At 47.1% G+C, this 15,344-nt stretch overlaps 1 protein-coding gene across 1 annotated transcript; it reads right to left on the bottom strand.

Annotated features, from left to right (window-relative positions):
• Nucleotides 1-355: 355 nt before the first annotated feature.
• Nucleotides 356-12,874, bottom strand: RND3 (Rho family GTPase 3). The gene is made up of 5 exons (XM_005519582.3): nucleotides 12,535-12,874; nucleotides 12,359-12,446; nucleotides 5,799-5,908; nucleotides 4,260-4,394; nucleotides 356-2,357 (listed from the first exon to the last, which is right to left on the bottom strand). Exons 1-5 carry the CDS (start codon nucleotides 12,682-12,684, stop codon nucleotides 2,106-2,108), a joined length of 735 nt encoding a protein of 244 aa, XP_005519639.1. The 5' UTR covers nucleotides 12,685-12,874; the 3' UTR covers nucleotides 356-2,105.
• Nucleotides 12,875-15,344: the final 2,470 nt, after the last annotated feature.

The following is a 15,344-nucleotide window of genomic DNA, read 5'->3' as shown; positions in this document are numbered from 1 at the left end:
ATTCCAGGACAGCTCAGAATTCCAAGGATCTCCAGCCAGGAACAGCCCTCAGCTGGGAATGAGGGTTTTTTTTTTTGGCAAAGAACAACCTGAAATCTCAATTTGAAGATGTGAAAATTCGGCTTGAGAGGCAAAGCAAAGCATCCCCCACGTGTTTGCTTTGCTCCTCTGCCTCTGGCATTTTTGGGAAACAGCTCCAAGAAGGAATCCAAAGCAAAGTGGAAAATGTTAATGCCCAAAAGGCTGTTTTCCTACTCAAACCCCAGCACAATTATGCACCCAAAACACACAATTATTAATGAACTACCACACAAAGGCCATTCCCACTACAAGAAAATTCTTTTTTTTTGTTGGGTTTTTTTTTAATTCAAAGAAAAAAATGTAATTTTAATAAATACTGCAGAAACATTAACCAAACATACAAAGTGACTTCAACAATTTAAAAAAAAAAAACCAAAAGTAATGAATGTCCTGCTTTATAACAGTTATAACTTATTTTTTCCACAATATTTAAATACAGAAAGAAGCACTTACCAGCTATTTTGTAATACTGCCCTAAGAGCACTGTTGCATCAGTTAAAAGCTTATTATGGTGGTCAAAAATGTCTTTTTTTTTTTTCTCTCTTTTTTTTTTTTTTTTTTTTGTGGGAAATAACCAGAATGGGGAATGAGATTTGTCTTCTCTTCTCAGATGAAACAAAGTGCTGGGAACACACAGAACTGAGATTTAATTATGAGTTCATCTTTACCTTTTGCACGAGTGAACAGAGCTTTTTAAACACTTCAAAAATGAAGCATCACCATTTGGGAATGAAATGCTTGTCCTCCACAAGCAAAAACCAGCCTGCTCAGAGCTTTGTCTCCTTCCTTTGGGAGAAGTTTGGTGGGTCAGGAAGAGTCACAAACCATTGGAAAAAGGCTGATTTAATTCAGTGTAACAACAGCAAGAAAAAGGGATTGGACTGAAGCAGTTCACCCCATTTCAGGATTGGGGGCTGGATACTTTTGTGTTAATCCTAAAACTAAGGGCAGCATCCAGTTCCCACTGGGGACCCCTTTAAGGCCTCACAGTTCTTCAGAGCCTGTTTTCCTCCCCGAAATCAGGAGGGTGACAGAAGGCTCATTCGCAGCTTTTGGAGGGGTATTTTTGTTTTGTTGGTTTTTGTCAACCACACATCCCAGCAAAGCGTTTCCTGCGGGATCCGTGGGCTCTCCAGCTCCTGGGAGAAGCCCAAAGTGGGGGGGGGGGTTTCTTTTGGGGGGCTTCCCCAGGTGGGCAAGTAAGGCTTAAAGGAAAGTACGGATCATTTGCCATCACAGCTCTCAGCACCTCCCAGCTGAACCCACACACAACACCAGCACTGGGCACCACTTCCACATCACAACCACGGAGAGGAACAGCCGACTCACAGCCCTGCAGGGGCTGCTCTGGCCCCCCACGCTCCCCTGCCCCCCAGATTCCATCCAGCTCATTTCCACGGCAATTCTGGGAATCCTCAAACAGCCGTCTTCATCCCCACCGCGGATCAGGAGGGCAAAACTCCACAGACTGCTCCAAAGTTTTCCTCTAAGTGACACTCGGTATCCTCTCCGTTTTCACAATCAGCTACTAAAAAAAAAATGAGATCAAATCCTTTGGAAAACCAACTCTAAGGTCACGGGGATAGTTCCTTAATGAGAAGGGTGTATTAATAATGTCTTCATTACAAAAAAAAAAATCCCATTAAAGTATTATTTGAATGAAATCAAAGTGGCAGCATCCAGGAGCAGAGCGTTGCTAAAAGAAACGAGCACTGTCCATGACATCTCTCCTTTGCAGGGTTATTTTCCCAATCATTCTCTCAGCACATTCAAACATTTTCCCTTTTATTATTATTTTTTTTTTTTGGCATTGTCTTCAACAGAAATTCCTGATGCCACCTCTCTCAGAGCCTTTTCTTCCTGCTGCTCAGTCCTTTAGTACAGTCTCACACAACAGGAGAAGTCTCCATGAAAGCACTGGCAAAGCCCTCATTAAACACCCTGTGGCTGTGACTTCATTGAGCTCCAATCCCTCCTGGATCATCTTCCTCCTCCTCCTCCTCCTCCAGGAAATCCCAGCTCCTTCACATCACCGTGCAGCTCTTTGCTTTGTCCTTTCTCAAGTCCGTGGCCACTGTGGACAGTTCTGGCCTGCCAGGCATGTGTGAAATTCGCTTTGTGGCCCTCTGAGATTTGTTTCGTTTCACATTTTTGTTTGTTTTGTTCACACACGCCAGGGTGGCGACGTGAAAAATGTCTCTGACACTGTTTTCTGACTGTAAGGCTGAGCATTCGATGTATGTGGCTGCTCCAATCTGTTTGGCCATATTTGCACCCTGAGGGGAAAAAAGGAACATGTGATCAATACAGAGTTGTGCAAAATCTCCAGCAATCCTCACCATTCCAGCTCTGCGCTGTTTCCCTGGAAAACACAAAGCTCCAACGGCTGATTTTGGAAAATAAACGGATTTAAACAAGTGTCCAAGCCTTATCTGCTGCGCTGATAAACACAAATTGGGAGAGAAGAGCAGCTCAGTGACTGCAAATGAGTAACTGCAAAAAGCTGAAGTGTCTGAGCGAGGCATTTCCAGCAGTTTCACCCTGACTTGAACCTGGGAATTTCCTGGAAAATGTGGCAGCTTCCAGCCCGAAATCTCCAAAGAGAAATTCTGTGCCTAAAGGAACAAGCAGCTGGAGCAGAGTCCCTGTTACAGCTCCAGGAAGAGGGCAAAGTTCTTAGGGAAATGAAAAAAAAGGGAAAAAAGAGCATTTGGGGGTTATAGGAGCTCTTCTTTTGTGATTTTAAGAAGTCAAAGCAGGGATATTTGTTCCTGCACCACAAAGCAAACAGCCCAACATGTGACAGATGACAATAGCCCAGTGTCCCGTGGTGGATTTCGCTCCTGGAACACAATGCAGCATTATGTGCAGAAAGGGGAGCTGTTCCAAAGGAATTTTGATTTCTGAGGGATGAATCTTGACAAAGTTACGAAATCCAACCACACATCCTTGATGTGCCACTCCTCCCACACCCTGTGCCTGCCTCCAGCCCCTCCTGGGCATCAGCTCCTGTTTGCCCTGCAGTGATGCAGCAACGGGGAGAGGCTGATAAGGCAGCAGGAGCTCCTGAGAGCTCTCCCCACAGCTCAACATCTCAGCCCTGCTGAGCTGAGCCTCAGCAGTGTTTGCTCATCAACTGGGAGGCTGCAGCACGGGGTCACCAGCCTGTCCTGGCCCTCCCTGCTGGAGCTCAGAGCAACGGGAAAGCTCTGATTCCATCTCCTGCTCCTCAAGGCTACAGGCTGAGCTGCGAATCCAGGGAGAAAAATATAAATTTAAAAAAAAAAATCCACCTGCCAGCAGATTTTTGGTCACTTTCATGGGAAAAGACTTGATTTAACTCAAGTCCTGCCATTTTCCAAAATGCTGGACCCTTAGTAACCCCTCCCACATCAGGAGCTGCTGGGTTGGAAAAGCTGAGGGATAAAGCACCCCAAAGTGTCTGCTGAGGACACTGAGGTGAGGTGGAGGTGCCACTGTCCCTGCCACAGGGTGGATCTGCCACCAGCAGCGTGATTCAGCTGCCACGAATGATCACACACATGTGAGTAATAAAGGCAAGCTTCCCTGCTCCCCACATCCTGCTCTCTCCCATGACCTGATTCCTTTCCCTTTCTCTCTCTCCTGCCTCCAAGCTTCTCCCTTCCCCAGGAGCAAAGAACTCATCAAGAATTCAGATGCCTTCTGGCTTTGCTGCACCTTCAGAAGGAGGGATGAGGTGTTTTTTTAAGGCATTGGGGACAGGTGATATTCCAATATAATGTCAGGATTCTAAAGTCAAACAACATTCAAATCTGAAGTCTGCAGCCAGCAATTTTACCGATTTGTCAGTGAATAAACAGGATGTGCCACCTTTTAGCTACATTTTTGGTGTGTGCAGGCACCAAAAAGCAGGAAGTTTTTGAACAACTCACCTAAAAAAAAGCAATTTGCAAGCAAAAAGACAACAACTTACGATGTTTAAAGGGATGATTTTATGACATGTTGTGGGGCTGCAGGATTTCCTTTAGTCCTAAATCATTTTCAAACCCACCTCCACCCGCACCACAGGTGCCAATCTGCCTTTCAGGCCAGGCTGGTGTCACCAGGAGGGAGAAGCTGGTCACAGTGAGGGCTCCAGTGACAGAAAAAGGGGTTTTTCTTCCCTCCTGAAGGACAAAAAGGGATCTGGCCCCTACCTGGTCGTAGGACACGGGGGTCTGCCTGTGGTTGGAGAGCTCCACCAGCGTGCTGACATCGGTGCGCAGGTCCGACTTGCAGCCCACCAGAAGCATCTTGGTGTTGGGGCAGAACTCCTGGATTTCCCCTTTCCACTGGAAAATTGGGAAGTTGTTCATGTTTAAATCCAAAGAAGCAAGGGGTACAAGTTTCATCAGTCCTGACATCCCACGCTGAAGTGTTTTTATGTAATGGCTGGGTTTGCCCTCAAGGTAATTTTCTGGAAGGCACCGGCTCCAGCAGAACTTGGTCAAGGATGAAATCTTCCTATCTCACACACTCATGAATTCCACTGGCTTACTAATCAGGAGGGAATGAGTTGAGATTGTTTACCCACATGAGCAAAGGTTTGCAGAGCTGTTGTTTCTCACACCCAGCCCCAGCCAGGTGCAGGGATGGTGTCTCCACCTCCAGAGGCAGCTCTGGTACAACCACAACAACACCGGCAGGGCTAAATGCGGGTTCACTGCTGCCTTCTCACACCTGAAACTACACAAATCTGTCCCAGGGGAACCAGCAACGAGCCCTTCACGCTGAACTTGGGATAAATTCATTGGGTTTCACCCAAGGTGAAACAAGGTTATGTTGAGAACTCAAAGCCAAAAACTTCACAGCATAATCCACACAGATGATACTCCCTAAAACTGAAGGCTGTAATTAGGGTTTAAAAGCATACTACCAAAAATCTCTTGTAGAATTAAGTAACCAGCATGAGCAGGGACAGAAAAACCACAGTTCTGGCTGCTTTCTGACACAGAGGGAGTAGTTTGGAAGTATATTTTGTAGGCTATTCAGAGCATTGTAAGGCATTTTATCCCAGTGAGACAAGAATCACTGGCCCCAGCCTCAGGAAAAATGAAAAGGAACTTCAGGTCACTAAGCCCCAAAACCACTGTGAAGTTGAGTCATGCTCAGCAGCCAAGGAGGGGACTAAGACCACCCTGCAAACGGAACTTGATTATGAAAATTCCGTGTCTGAGTTCATGGGAAGTCTGACACAAGCTCGGATCAGTGATCTCATGAAGGGTTTGGGGCAGGGCTGCATTTCTGTGCCACTGCAAGCTCTGCTGGTGCCTTCCAGAGGCATTTGTCACTGGCTCACAAATTATGTAAGGCTGTGGCAGAAGTCCAAACACTTGGCAGGACAATTTTAAGCCATCCCTACAACCCAGCAAAGTTTCCCAATCCTGTTACAGGAACATGTAAGAGACAATTTCTTACAGCACCTCACACCACCCTCAAAGCAAGGACACAATTCCTTGCTGTCTCAGGGCTGAGGAATGAGAATTTCACATCAGCTCCAAGTGTCCATTAGCAAGTTTTTGTTTCCAATTAACATCCAGCCCTTTTCAAACAAATGACCTCAAATTAAAGCACCCTCCTGTCACCGCTCCATTAAAAAAAAAACCAAAGTGGAAGTTTCCAGTGTAGGAACAGCACCACTGCAGGGATTTAAAGATGAGCAAAGTTCTGTGCTCAGGGCTTGCTCAAACACTTGCCTTTTTTAGGACACTATCCAGGGTTTCTGGCCGACTGATGTCAAAGCAGATCAGGACAGCATCGGAGTCTGGGTAGGAGAGCGGGCGGACGTTGTCGTAATAAGGAGACCCTGCAGGGAAAACAAACAACATCTTCATTAATTGCTGTTTTCCTCTTCCTGCAGTCATTCAGAAAGCCTGGAGAGGCTTCCAGGGATGCCCCCACAGTGATCCATCACCCACCAAAAGCTGGGGATGCTCCCAAAGAGAGGGAAACGGGGCCAGCCCAAGTTTAAGTCCCAGCATTAACCTGCAGGGGGAAGAAATCCTTGGAACTCCAAAAAGGCTTTTTTCCTAAAGCAGCTTTGAAATTCCTCAGTTTTGATTTGCCTAACAGTTAATTTAAAACAAATAGCTCCAAGTGCAAATAGCATCTTTAGCTGTCACATTGGCAATGTTTAGATGAAACTCTTGCTTCAAATTAAAGAACTTGTTGCAGGAAACAGATTTCCAGCAGGGAAAAATCCCAGTCCTGTAGGCAGGCATGCAAGTTATCTGTCACAAAAAGCCTCATTAATCTGTAAACCAATAAAGCTTGCAATAAATGTTTATGTTTAGCCCATAAACCAGATTTTTATCAACAAGATCAAAGCTAATTTAGTAATCTGGGGGAACAGATGTAGGTACAGTACTTTGTGCTTGTTTTACTTGCAGGCCTGTGAAGGGATTTTCTGCTTTCCTTAACAACAATCATCATGTGAAGAGTTAAAAATCACATTTTAATCATCTGGTGAATTTGGCGACATGCTGGGGGGAAAAAAAGCCAGAAAAAAAGCTTAGTTTTTTCTAAGAAGTTGCAATCACTCAATCACCATTAGGTTTGGCCTTAACTGTGCTGAGCTTCACTTCCTGAGGAAAATACATTTCTTAATGTATTTAAAAGGACATTTAAACCAGTTTAGTGGCCCAGCAGGGCAAGGGCCTGGGCTTGGGCAACTGAAAGTTCATTTTCTCAGCCATCACACATCCTTATTTTCCTTTTAGAAATCCTAAAATCCAGCAGACCCTAAAACACAGCATGGAGCACCCACCACAAGAACCCAATTTCCAGGAGTTTGGGGGGGGGGGTTATCAGCTCATTATCCCAGCAATTTCCCAGCTCTCCAGAACTAATTGGCTGGAAGGTCTCTGATTATTAACGGGATTAGAGGAATTCCTGCAGTTTTTCCCTGACAGACAGCTCAGGCTGTCGCACAAGGCGAGCTGGGAATGGTGTGAAGGGCTCGCAGATGACTTCACTCGGGGAAGGAGGCAAGAATCCCAGGAATGTTGTTTTTGAAATGAGGAATAACACATGGGGAGTGAAGCATTACCAAAGTAGGTAGCAGAAGGTAATTTGGTGAACGAGAAGGATTTAATTTGAACGCTCATCTCTGTAAATGATGTCAATCTGACAGAGGCAGCTGTCAGCAAAGGCTCTTCACACCCCACTTCAGCTGAATTCAGCACGAATGACACAAACCTCAACGAGGTGACCCGCACTCAACCACTCAGTGCAGCTATCAATAAGCGTTTTCCCCTGCTAATTACACCCCACTATCTCCAGCACTGCTATTACAGCCCTGTCCTGCAGCCCCAGGGCTGGGTTATTTATCCTGCAGCCCCAGGGCTGGGTTATTTCTCCTGGACAGAGGAACTGCAGCACCAAGTGCCACCAAGAGCCACCCAGGTGACACAAAAACCACATCTCCATGAGCTCCAGCAAGCAAGAAGAGCAGGACTGAGGGAATCCTTAATGCTTGCTGGCTAGAAAGGAGTCTCAGCAAAGCCTCACCCAGAAACTCATTCCTCACACAAATACCTATGGGCTCACTCAGCAGCTCCAGGGATCCCATATATGTCCAGGAGATGTATTTATGTACACACCGAGTCCCCACCTCCAGCCCCGAGACTCCTTCCCAGCCCAGCAGCTGGAGCTGCTTTGCTTGGAAGCTTTTTCTTTCCCCCCAACTCTGAATTTCTCCTATTTCAGGCACTGAGCTGGAATAGAAGCACTTGTAGCAAGCTTAGGAGGGATATTCCCCAGCTTTTCTCCAGGCTGGTGTGTGGCAGAACAAACAGAGCCCATTTCAACTCCTCGAGCTGCAGGATCCACAAAGGAAATTTCCTGCTCTCATTTATAACCAAACCTTTATTCCTGTGCAAATAAAGAGGGGCTGCAGCCCTCGCTGTGCAGGCCTATTCAAGCTGGCATTTTCATCCCTTTGCCCAGAGAAACCCTCAGAAGGCAGGAATGTCAGGAATGAGGCTCGCTCAAGTCTCAACAGACAACTCCAGGCTGCTGCTCCCTCTTTTTTCATGTTCCTTTGCAGATTTGAAGCCGTGCCAACCCTCGAAAACAGAAGGAGAATGTGGAACTGGAGCCATGGTATTTGTGGGGAGAAAAAAAAAAAAGCAAAAAAAAAAAAGCCTATTTGTGTTTGGGATTCTGTTCCTGCAAAATAAAACATTTTTGGCTAGGACAACATGGGTGGTTTTTCAGCTTTATCTAGGAGTTGCTGATAAGGCTGTAGTTCATTTTCCTTTCTGCTGGACATTTATTCCAGCTGCAATCCTCTTTTTTTTTTTTTTAATTTGTTTGGCAGCTTCAATAATTTCAGCCAAAAATACTTGCAACATTAAGGATGATCTGCTTTTGAAACCTTATGTTTCACGCAGAGTCCAACAGAAATTCAGCTTTTAGACTGAAATAAAACCCCTCCCCAGCAATATGGTTGGGTTTGGCCTACAGGGGATGCCAAGCTTAGGTTTAAATATTGCTATCTTAATAAAGAATGGAATTACATCATTAAAAACTGAAGAAAATTTAATTTTTTGGGTGGTTTAGCACTACTTGAAGGCGCTGGATCAGGGAGAGGTGTTTGGCTGGAAGATCCAAAGGCACCATGAGGGTTCAGCTCCACATCCTGAGGCCAGGAGGGCTCAGTAACAGGCAAGACTTTCCCATTTCCACACCAGCAAGCAGCCACCAGGAATTAGGCTTTGGAACCTTTTGGAGCCCAGTCAAGTGAAAGAACAACAGATGAACAGCAGCATTCTCATTCCCAAACCCTTGGGCTCACTAATTATCACAGAAAACACAGCAAACACTGCCTGCTCCAAGGAGCTGATTCAGTGCTGATGGTTTTCCTCCTTCCAAAAGGGAAAAAAAATTAAAAAAAACCCTGGGATGGCTGACAGAAATATCAAAATATTCCCAGCTTTTTGTGTGATCACACCTCCAAGGGAAAACTTTGGGAGGGCACTTGGCATTCCCAGGTATCAATTCTAATTAATTCCCTTGTAAAAGTAATAAGAAAACCCTGTGAAGATTGGAAATTAAAACCAGAAAGTCATAGAATTCCAAGCTGCAAGAGAAGCAGGAGGCAAAGACAGCAATCAGACTTTTCCTTCACAATCCTTACTGCCAGGGAATTTGGGGAATTAACAACGTGCAATTCCCCCAAGTTTCAGCTTTCTCCTGAAAGGTTTCAGCACTAAACTTTCCAATTGATTTCTGTTTCTATATGGACACTGAGTACATTGTATAGAGACAAAAATCAGGGCAAAACTAACTTGACTTCCAGCTCCAAGGCCCTTCTGGATTTAATTACTTGCTAATCCCCAGCAGTTGTAAGTATTTCTGGCCCTGTTGAGAATTATTTTATAGGGGTAGCCATGGTTCAAGCAATAAAGAAACCCCCTAAAATACATTTTAGGGAGACAGAGGTATGTGCACCTAATTAATGGTATTTCTAATCCACAGCTGCTGTTGTCCTAAAGAGAAATATACATATCAAAAGAGCCAAAAAACTTGATAAATGCAGATTAGATGGTAGATAAAGGCAACTAATACTGATATTTTTCCCTTTGCAGTGGCCTTGAAAGTCCAAGATGAAGCTTTAACCTGGAGAAACTTTTAATATTCCACCTCACACAACAAGCAGAGTTCCCAAACAGCTCAAGACTGCCACATGTAACCACAGAGCAGAGTAATTTATGGTGTAGTGAGATTGCAACCAGACATTCCTGCTTTGAGAGAGGGCTGCTAGTCCCAAACCCCATTGAAATTCAACTTGGCAAGTGCTTCCCTTAATGCTGTGGCTAATTTAAATCCTTCTAATGACTTGCAGAACTAGACAGCACCAGCAAACATTTGAATAATGAATCTCCCCGTTCCATTCCACTCTTACTTGTCCCATATTCCTGTGGGCAAATCCAAGATGCAACAACAACTCCCCAATGAATTTAAAATTTTAAATTCAATTTTAAACTGATTTAAAATCAGTTGCACGACACCTGAAAGCTCTCGAATAAAAACACGTTATTATTGTTGGCATATAAAGAACTATAAACGAAAACTGTGGCAGCAGGGCCTCTTCTCACCCTAACACAACGATTTTAACCAAAGCCCACAGCTTTTCTGATTTTCCCAGTGCGAAAAAAAAAGAAAAAAAAAAAAGAGTTGGAAGTAACAATACATCCTTCCAAAGGATTCGCTGCAAAACCCAATTATCAATTTTAATTCAAGGGATTAATTGGCAAGGCTGTTAAATGCTCCCAGTTAAAAAAGAGTTAAAGAGGAAGACAAAATACTGCTTGAGTAATCTTGGAAGTATCTGCAGCATATAGCAATAAACTCAATTAAACAGCATCTTTTCCCCCCTCCCAAGACATTCAAGCACCACATGAAGTGCAGCCACCACCTCCCCCGTGTTGCAATGATCGGTCATCTTTTTAAGTTAATTAGATTTAGTCCTGCTTTCAAAATGCCATTCAGACATCTCTTCTAATTCAGCAGAGGACCAGGACAAAGACTTGTAAAAATTAAATTACCAAGACTTTCAGATAAGGCTAAAGCACTCCCTTATCTTCTGCTGTCTCTTATCTGCTGATGTGATTTTGTTCTGAGTTAATGGGCTTGGGCAGTGCTGGTTTTTTTGCAGTGGGTGAGAAGGGATGTTCATGGAGCCAAAATTCCTCATCCAGATTCCCAAAGCCAAAGGATCCACTCAGTAACACTCTGTAAAAGCAAGCACTGGATCTTTCAAATACTTCCTCTTCAGTTTGGGATGTCAGACAAATCACCCACTTCATCTCAAGCTTGTGACTCAGCCACATTTTCTCTGAGTTCCAGGACAGAGGACAAAGGCTGGCAGGTGTTTTTTCTTCCACTGCTTTTGTCTTTTGAAGTGCTAGGGAATATTTCACTCCATGGGTGTCTCCAGCCTTTGACAAACAGATTCCAAACCTTCCCCATGTCCAGACTGCGTGTGTGCTGTATTTTAATAAAGATAACATTTTCCAAAATAACTATTAATTTATAATAAGCCCTTGCTCCACAGTTCCAATCCAGCTTAGTAATAATCAGCATGAAAGCTCCAACCAGACATACTCCAGAAATCTGCAAGTCTCACTTGGCATAAGATGAAGTAAAAAAAATCAGCTCAGAGCAAAGCTGATACTGGTTGTGGGCAGAGGCTGCCTTTTCCCAGTAATCGTGTTGCAAGAATTTGGAATCATTTCCTCAACAGCAAGAGGGAAGCCAACCCGCCGCCTAAACTCCTCTTTTAAATCGGGGATTAACATTTTCATTCCTGGTAAAAGAGCTGCTGTCGCACTGAGGAGAAACTGTCAGGTCCAAATTCGGCATTAACGAGCCATCTACACATAGAAAGAGAAGGACTGCGCGTTCTGCCAAGTTCCTGCAGGCTTTTTTTTTTTCCTTTCCAATCAGCTCTGCAGATGATGTTGATCCACACCTCTGGTAATGGTTCCTGGTGTCATTCCCCCCATGGAAATCCTCAGTTCTCCACGGGCAGAGCCACACTGGCTCCCCATTCTCCTCTCCAGCACTGAGGCAGCAATTTTGAGGTGCTCCCTCACCCCCCTGGCTGTAAGTGCAGCCCAATTATCCAAATTATCAACGACAGGCGGATCTAGAGGAGCTCCTGTCTCAACATGTGAGCAGAGCCAGCCAAACACCAAAGCCCTCAACCTCTGAGGCGTCTGAGCCGGTTTCTTCCAGGTAAAACTGGAAGGATGAAGACGACCTTCAGCCCTGATGGGGGAAAGGATGGTTCCCTCTGCACCCCAGAGAATCAGAGATAAATTCTAAAGGTTTTCCCTAAAAGCCGCTCCGGGCCTCAAAGACTCTCTAAAACACTGGGAAGAAAAGTGCTGTGTTTTGTAAAAAAAACCGAAGAGGCGTTAAGGAGCTCTGAAATAATTCACCATCAGCACATGAACACCTTTTTCCTTCTCCTACAAGGCAAAGGGAGCTCTGCAGGCGGCAGAGGAGCCGAGGTACCCCCGGAGCTCCTCACAAAGCTCCTTCCAGCCAGGCAGGTGAGAACGCATTCCCCTGCAATGCTGACAAACCGCTTCCCGGAGCCTTGCCCACACCCTCAGCCAAGGAGATCCTTCAAGGATAGCCGAGATTTTTGTCAGAAAGCCTTCAGAAGCAGCCGCATGCGGAGCCCGGCCAGGATCCTCCCGGTTCCCACCCCCCGAATTCCCGGGATGAGAACGGGAGCGCTCACCCGAGGTGTCCCAGAGGCTGAGCTCGATGCGCTGCGTGTCGATCTCGAAACTGGCCGTGTAGTTCTCGAACACGGTGGGGACGTAGCTCTGCCGGGAGACACGGCACGGTCAGCCCGAGCCCATCGCCGCCCCCCCGGCCGCGACCCCCGGGCCGAGCCCGCTCCCATCCCCTCACCTCGGGGAAGCAGTCCTTGGCAAAGACGTGGAGCAACGCCGTCTTCCCGCACTGGCTGTCCCCCACCACCACGATCTTGCACTTCACGTTCTGGTTGGGATCCATCACCGCCTTGCTCGATAACTTCTGGCTCGCTCTTCTTTCCTTCATTGATCTCCCCTTAATCCCTCCGGCCGGTCACAGCAGAACGGGAGGAAAAAAAAAAAAAAAAAAAGGAAAAAAAAAAAAAAAAAGAAAAAAACCCAGCCAAGAAACAAACCACACCCGGGTTCCTCGCGAAAACGCAAAAATAAATGTGAAGAACACAAGAGAGCCGCTACGGTGGGAAGAGGCAGAGCCGCGGACCCCGCCGCCGCCCGCCGGTCCCGCGCTCACTGCTTTGTCCCCCCGCCGCCCGCCTCTATTTATAGCCTCGCGCCCGCCAATCACCGCCCGCCGCCGCTCGGGCCACGCCCCCTCGCCGCGCGCCGCCGGGGCAGCGCGCCCCCTAGGGGAGGCGGGGGGCGCCGGGAGCGGGGGGAGGGGGGCATCGAGGGGGGGCCCGGCGCCCTCAGAGCGATGAGGGCGATAAAGGAGGAGGTTGTGGTGTTTATTGATGGATTTTATCTGTAAATGTCAGCGGTGTGAAGGGGAACCGCGGGATCTGGGGCTGTGCGGCCTCCAGAGGTGGTCTAGGGTCCCTCAGGGGGTGCCCAGTGCCTCGGGCTGGGATGAGGGATGCTGGGGAGAGCTGAGGAGAGCAGGGGATGAGAGGGATGAAAAGTCAGGGCTGAAAAAGGATGAGGAGAGCTGAGAAGGGATGAGGAGAGATGAGAAGGGATGAGGAGAGATGAGAAGGGATGGTGCTTGTGATGGTGGGAAAAGGGGCTTTTCCCTCAAAGCCTGGTCACAAGGAGTGTGTCGGCACATCACAGGAATACAGAATCGTGGAATACTCTGAGTGGGAAGGTACCACACGGATCATGCATCCAACTCCTGGCCCTGCTCAGACACCCCAAAATCCCACCCTGGGCATCCCTGGCAGCGCTGTCCAAACGCTCCTGGAGCTCTGGCAGCCTTGGGAATGTGCCCATTCCCTGGGGCACCTCTGGGGGAAGAACCTTGCCGTGACAGCCACCCTGGACATGCCCGGACACAGCTCCAGCCGTTCCCTCGGTCCCGTCCCAGTCCCAGAGAGCAGAGATCAGTGCCTCCCAACCATCAGCATCCTCCTATTTTTTCTCTTCCTGGACACAACCCCAAGCAAATCTGGCTGAGGTTCAGCAGAGGGTTGAGCATCGCTCCTGAAAGGAGAGCTCTGAACAAGGGATGGTTTGTGAGCCACTCGTAGCGCTCATCTCCCTCAAGAGCTCCTCTCCTTTCCCATACGGCTCCATGCGGCAGCTGGATCCCTGGAAAAGGGGCTGGAGCAGAGCCTGCCTCTCCTCCTGCCTCCAACCTCCCTTCCTGGCTTTGCCTGGAGCAGCCGGACACAGGGGTGGCCTCCCTGAAGGTGCGGCCTTGGCCTTATCTCTTGAGTCATCCGGGTCACGAACCCGCGCCGCATCAGTTCTGGGCTGAAACGTGAGCAATTCATCAAGTTTTAAAACAACATCCTGGAAAAAGGATGTTGGCTCGTGCCTGTTTGACCATGGGGAGATGCTGCCCTGACTCACATGAGAGAATCCCAAACATGACATTTCAAAATTCAGTGCTGATATTTTTGGGGTTTGTTCCGACACGTCACGTCTTTCACTGGTCAAATTACTCATTTCCCAAGAATTGGTTTCTGTTTGGAAACAACGTGCAAAGCACTAAAATTTGCTCTGTGTGCTTTATTTGTAAAGCCCTGGAGCAGACAGATTTCCATCTCTTTTTTATGTTTTTAAATTAAAAGCTGCTCCTCTGCAGTCTCCATCCATCCCTGCTGTCCACCAGCCCTTTAGAAAAATGGTGGAATGGGAGGAATAAGCAATGAAGAAAATTAATGCTCACAGGAAGCTGAGTTTCCCCCTTTTGTTCAATATTGGAATAGGAGATAAATCTGGAAAAATAAAATTATGTAAATGCTCTCAGGTGTTCTCCAAAGGGCAGAAAATCCTGATTTTTCTGCCTTTCCCTGTGCTCCACACTGGATCACGAGGCAGCCTCATGGGCAGAGGAAGGTGGGATCGAGCTCTGGAGTTTCAGCTCCGGTTCTTTGGGAGTCCAACGCACCAGCCGAGGAATACATTGGACCTAAGGAGAGAAGATGGGGTTGAAAGAGCTCTTTGTTCATCCTAAGTGGGAGCTGGGTGTGAACATCTGCTCCTGATCAATCCATCGGGCACCTCCGCACAGATGGACACAAGATGGAGCAAAGCCTGTGCTGATGCTGCCCGTTCCTTGCTGTTTTGGGATTCCTCAGAGGAGGAACTGGTCTCCTCCGGGTCCTGGAGGAGACATCTCCCTCACACAGCTCCCGTGGAAAATCCGCCTGCATCCAGCTATGCTTGGAATGTGGAAACTTTAACGCACAAGGAGCCCTTACTCATCGTCAGCAGAGAGCTTCCATCAGCAGCTCCCGGTGATCCCATCTCTCCATCATTTGTTCGCTGCCAACATCACCCAGCCCATCCCCAGGGATTTTGGGTGCTTTGGGCACTCAGGACAACCCTTGGAAGCCGCCAGCTTGTTGGAATTCCTTGGGGAAGCTGCTCCAGATCCATTAATCCCCATAAACCCATTATTCATGTCAAACCCTTAAGTTTAATGCCTTTTCCCATATCTCAGGGATAACTACGGGGATAACGCAGCAGGGGTTGATGCTTCCACCAGCATTTTTCACACGC

Source organism: Pseudopodoces humilis, chromosome 8 (assembly GCF_049639895.1).
Source record: "Pseudopodoces humilis isolate 2021_Gansu_Grassland_sample_001 chromosome 8, ASM4963989v1, whole genome shotgun sequence".
Taxonomy (NCBI): Eukaryota; Metazoa; Chordata; class Aves; order Passeriformes; family Paridae; genus Pseudopodoces; species Pseudopodoces humilis.
This window is presented reverse-complemented; position numbering and strand designations above follow the sequence as displayed.

Coding starts and splice junctions, on each gene's coding strand:
- RND3 (XM_005519582.3), bottom strand. CDS start 12,684: ATGAAGGAAAGAAGAGCGAGCCAGAAGTTATCGAGCAAGGCGGTGATG. Junction 4,395..5,798: donor TGGATAGTGTCCTAAAAAAG/GCAAGTGTTTGA, acceptor CCAATTTTCCAG/TGGAAAGGGGAAATCCAGGA. Junction 2,358..4,259: donor CCCCCGTGTCCTACGACCAG/GTAGGGGCCAGA, acceptor TTTTCCCCTCAG/GGTGCAAATATGGCCAAACA.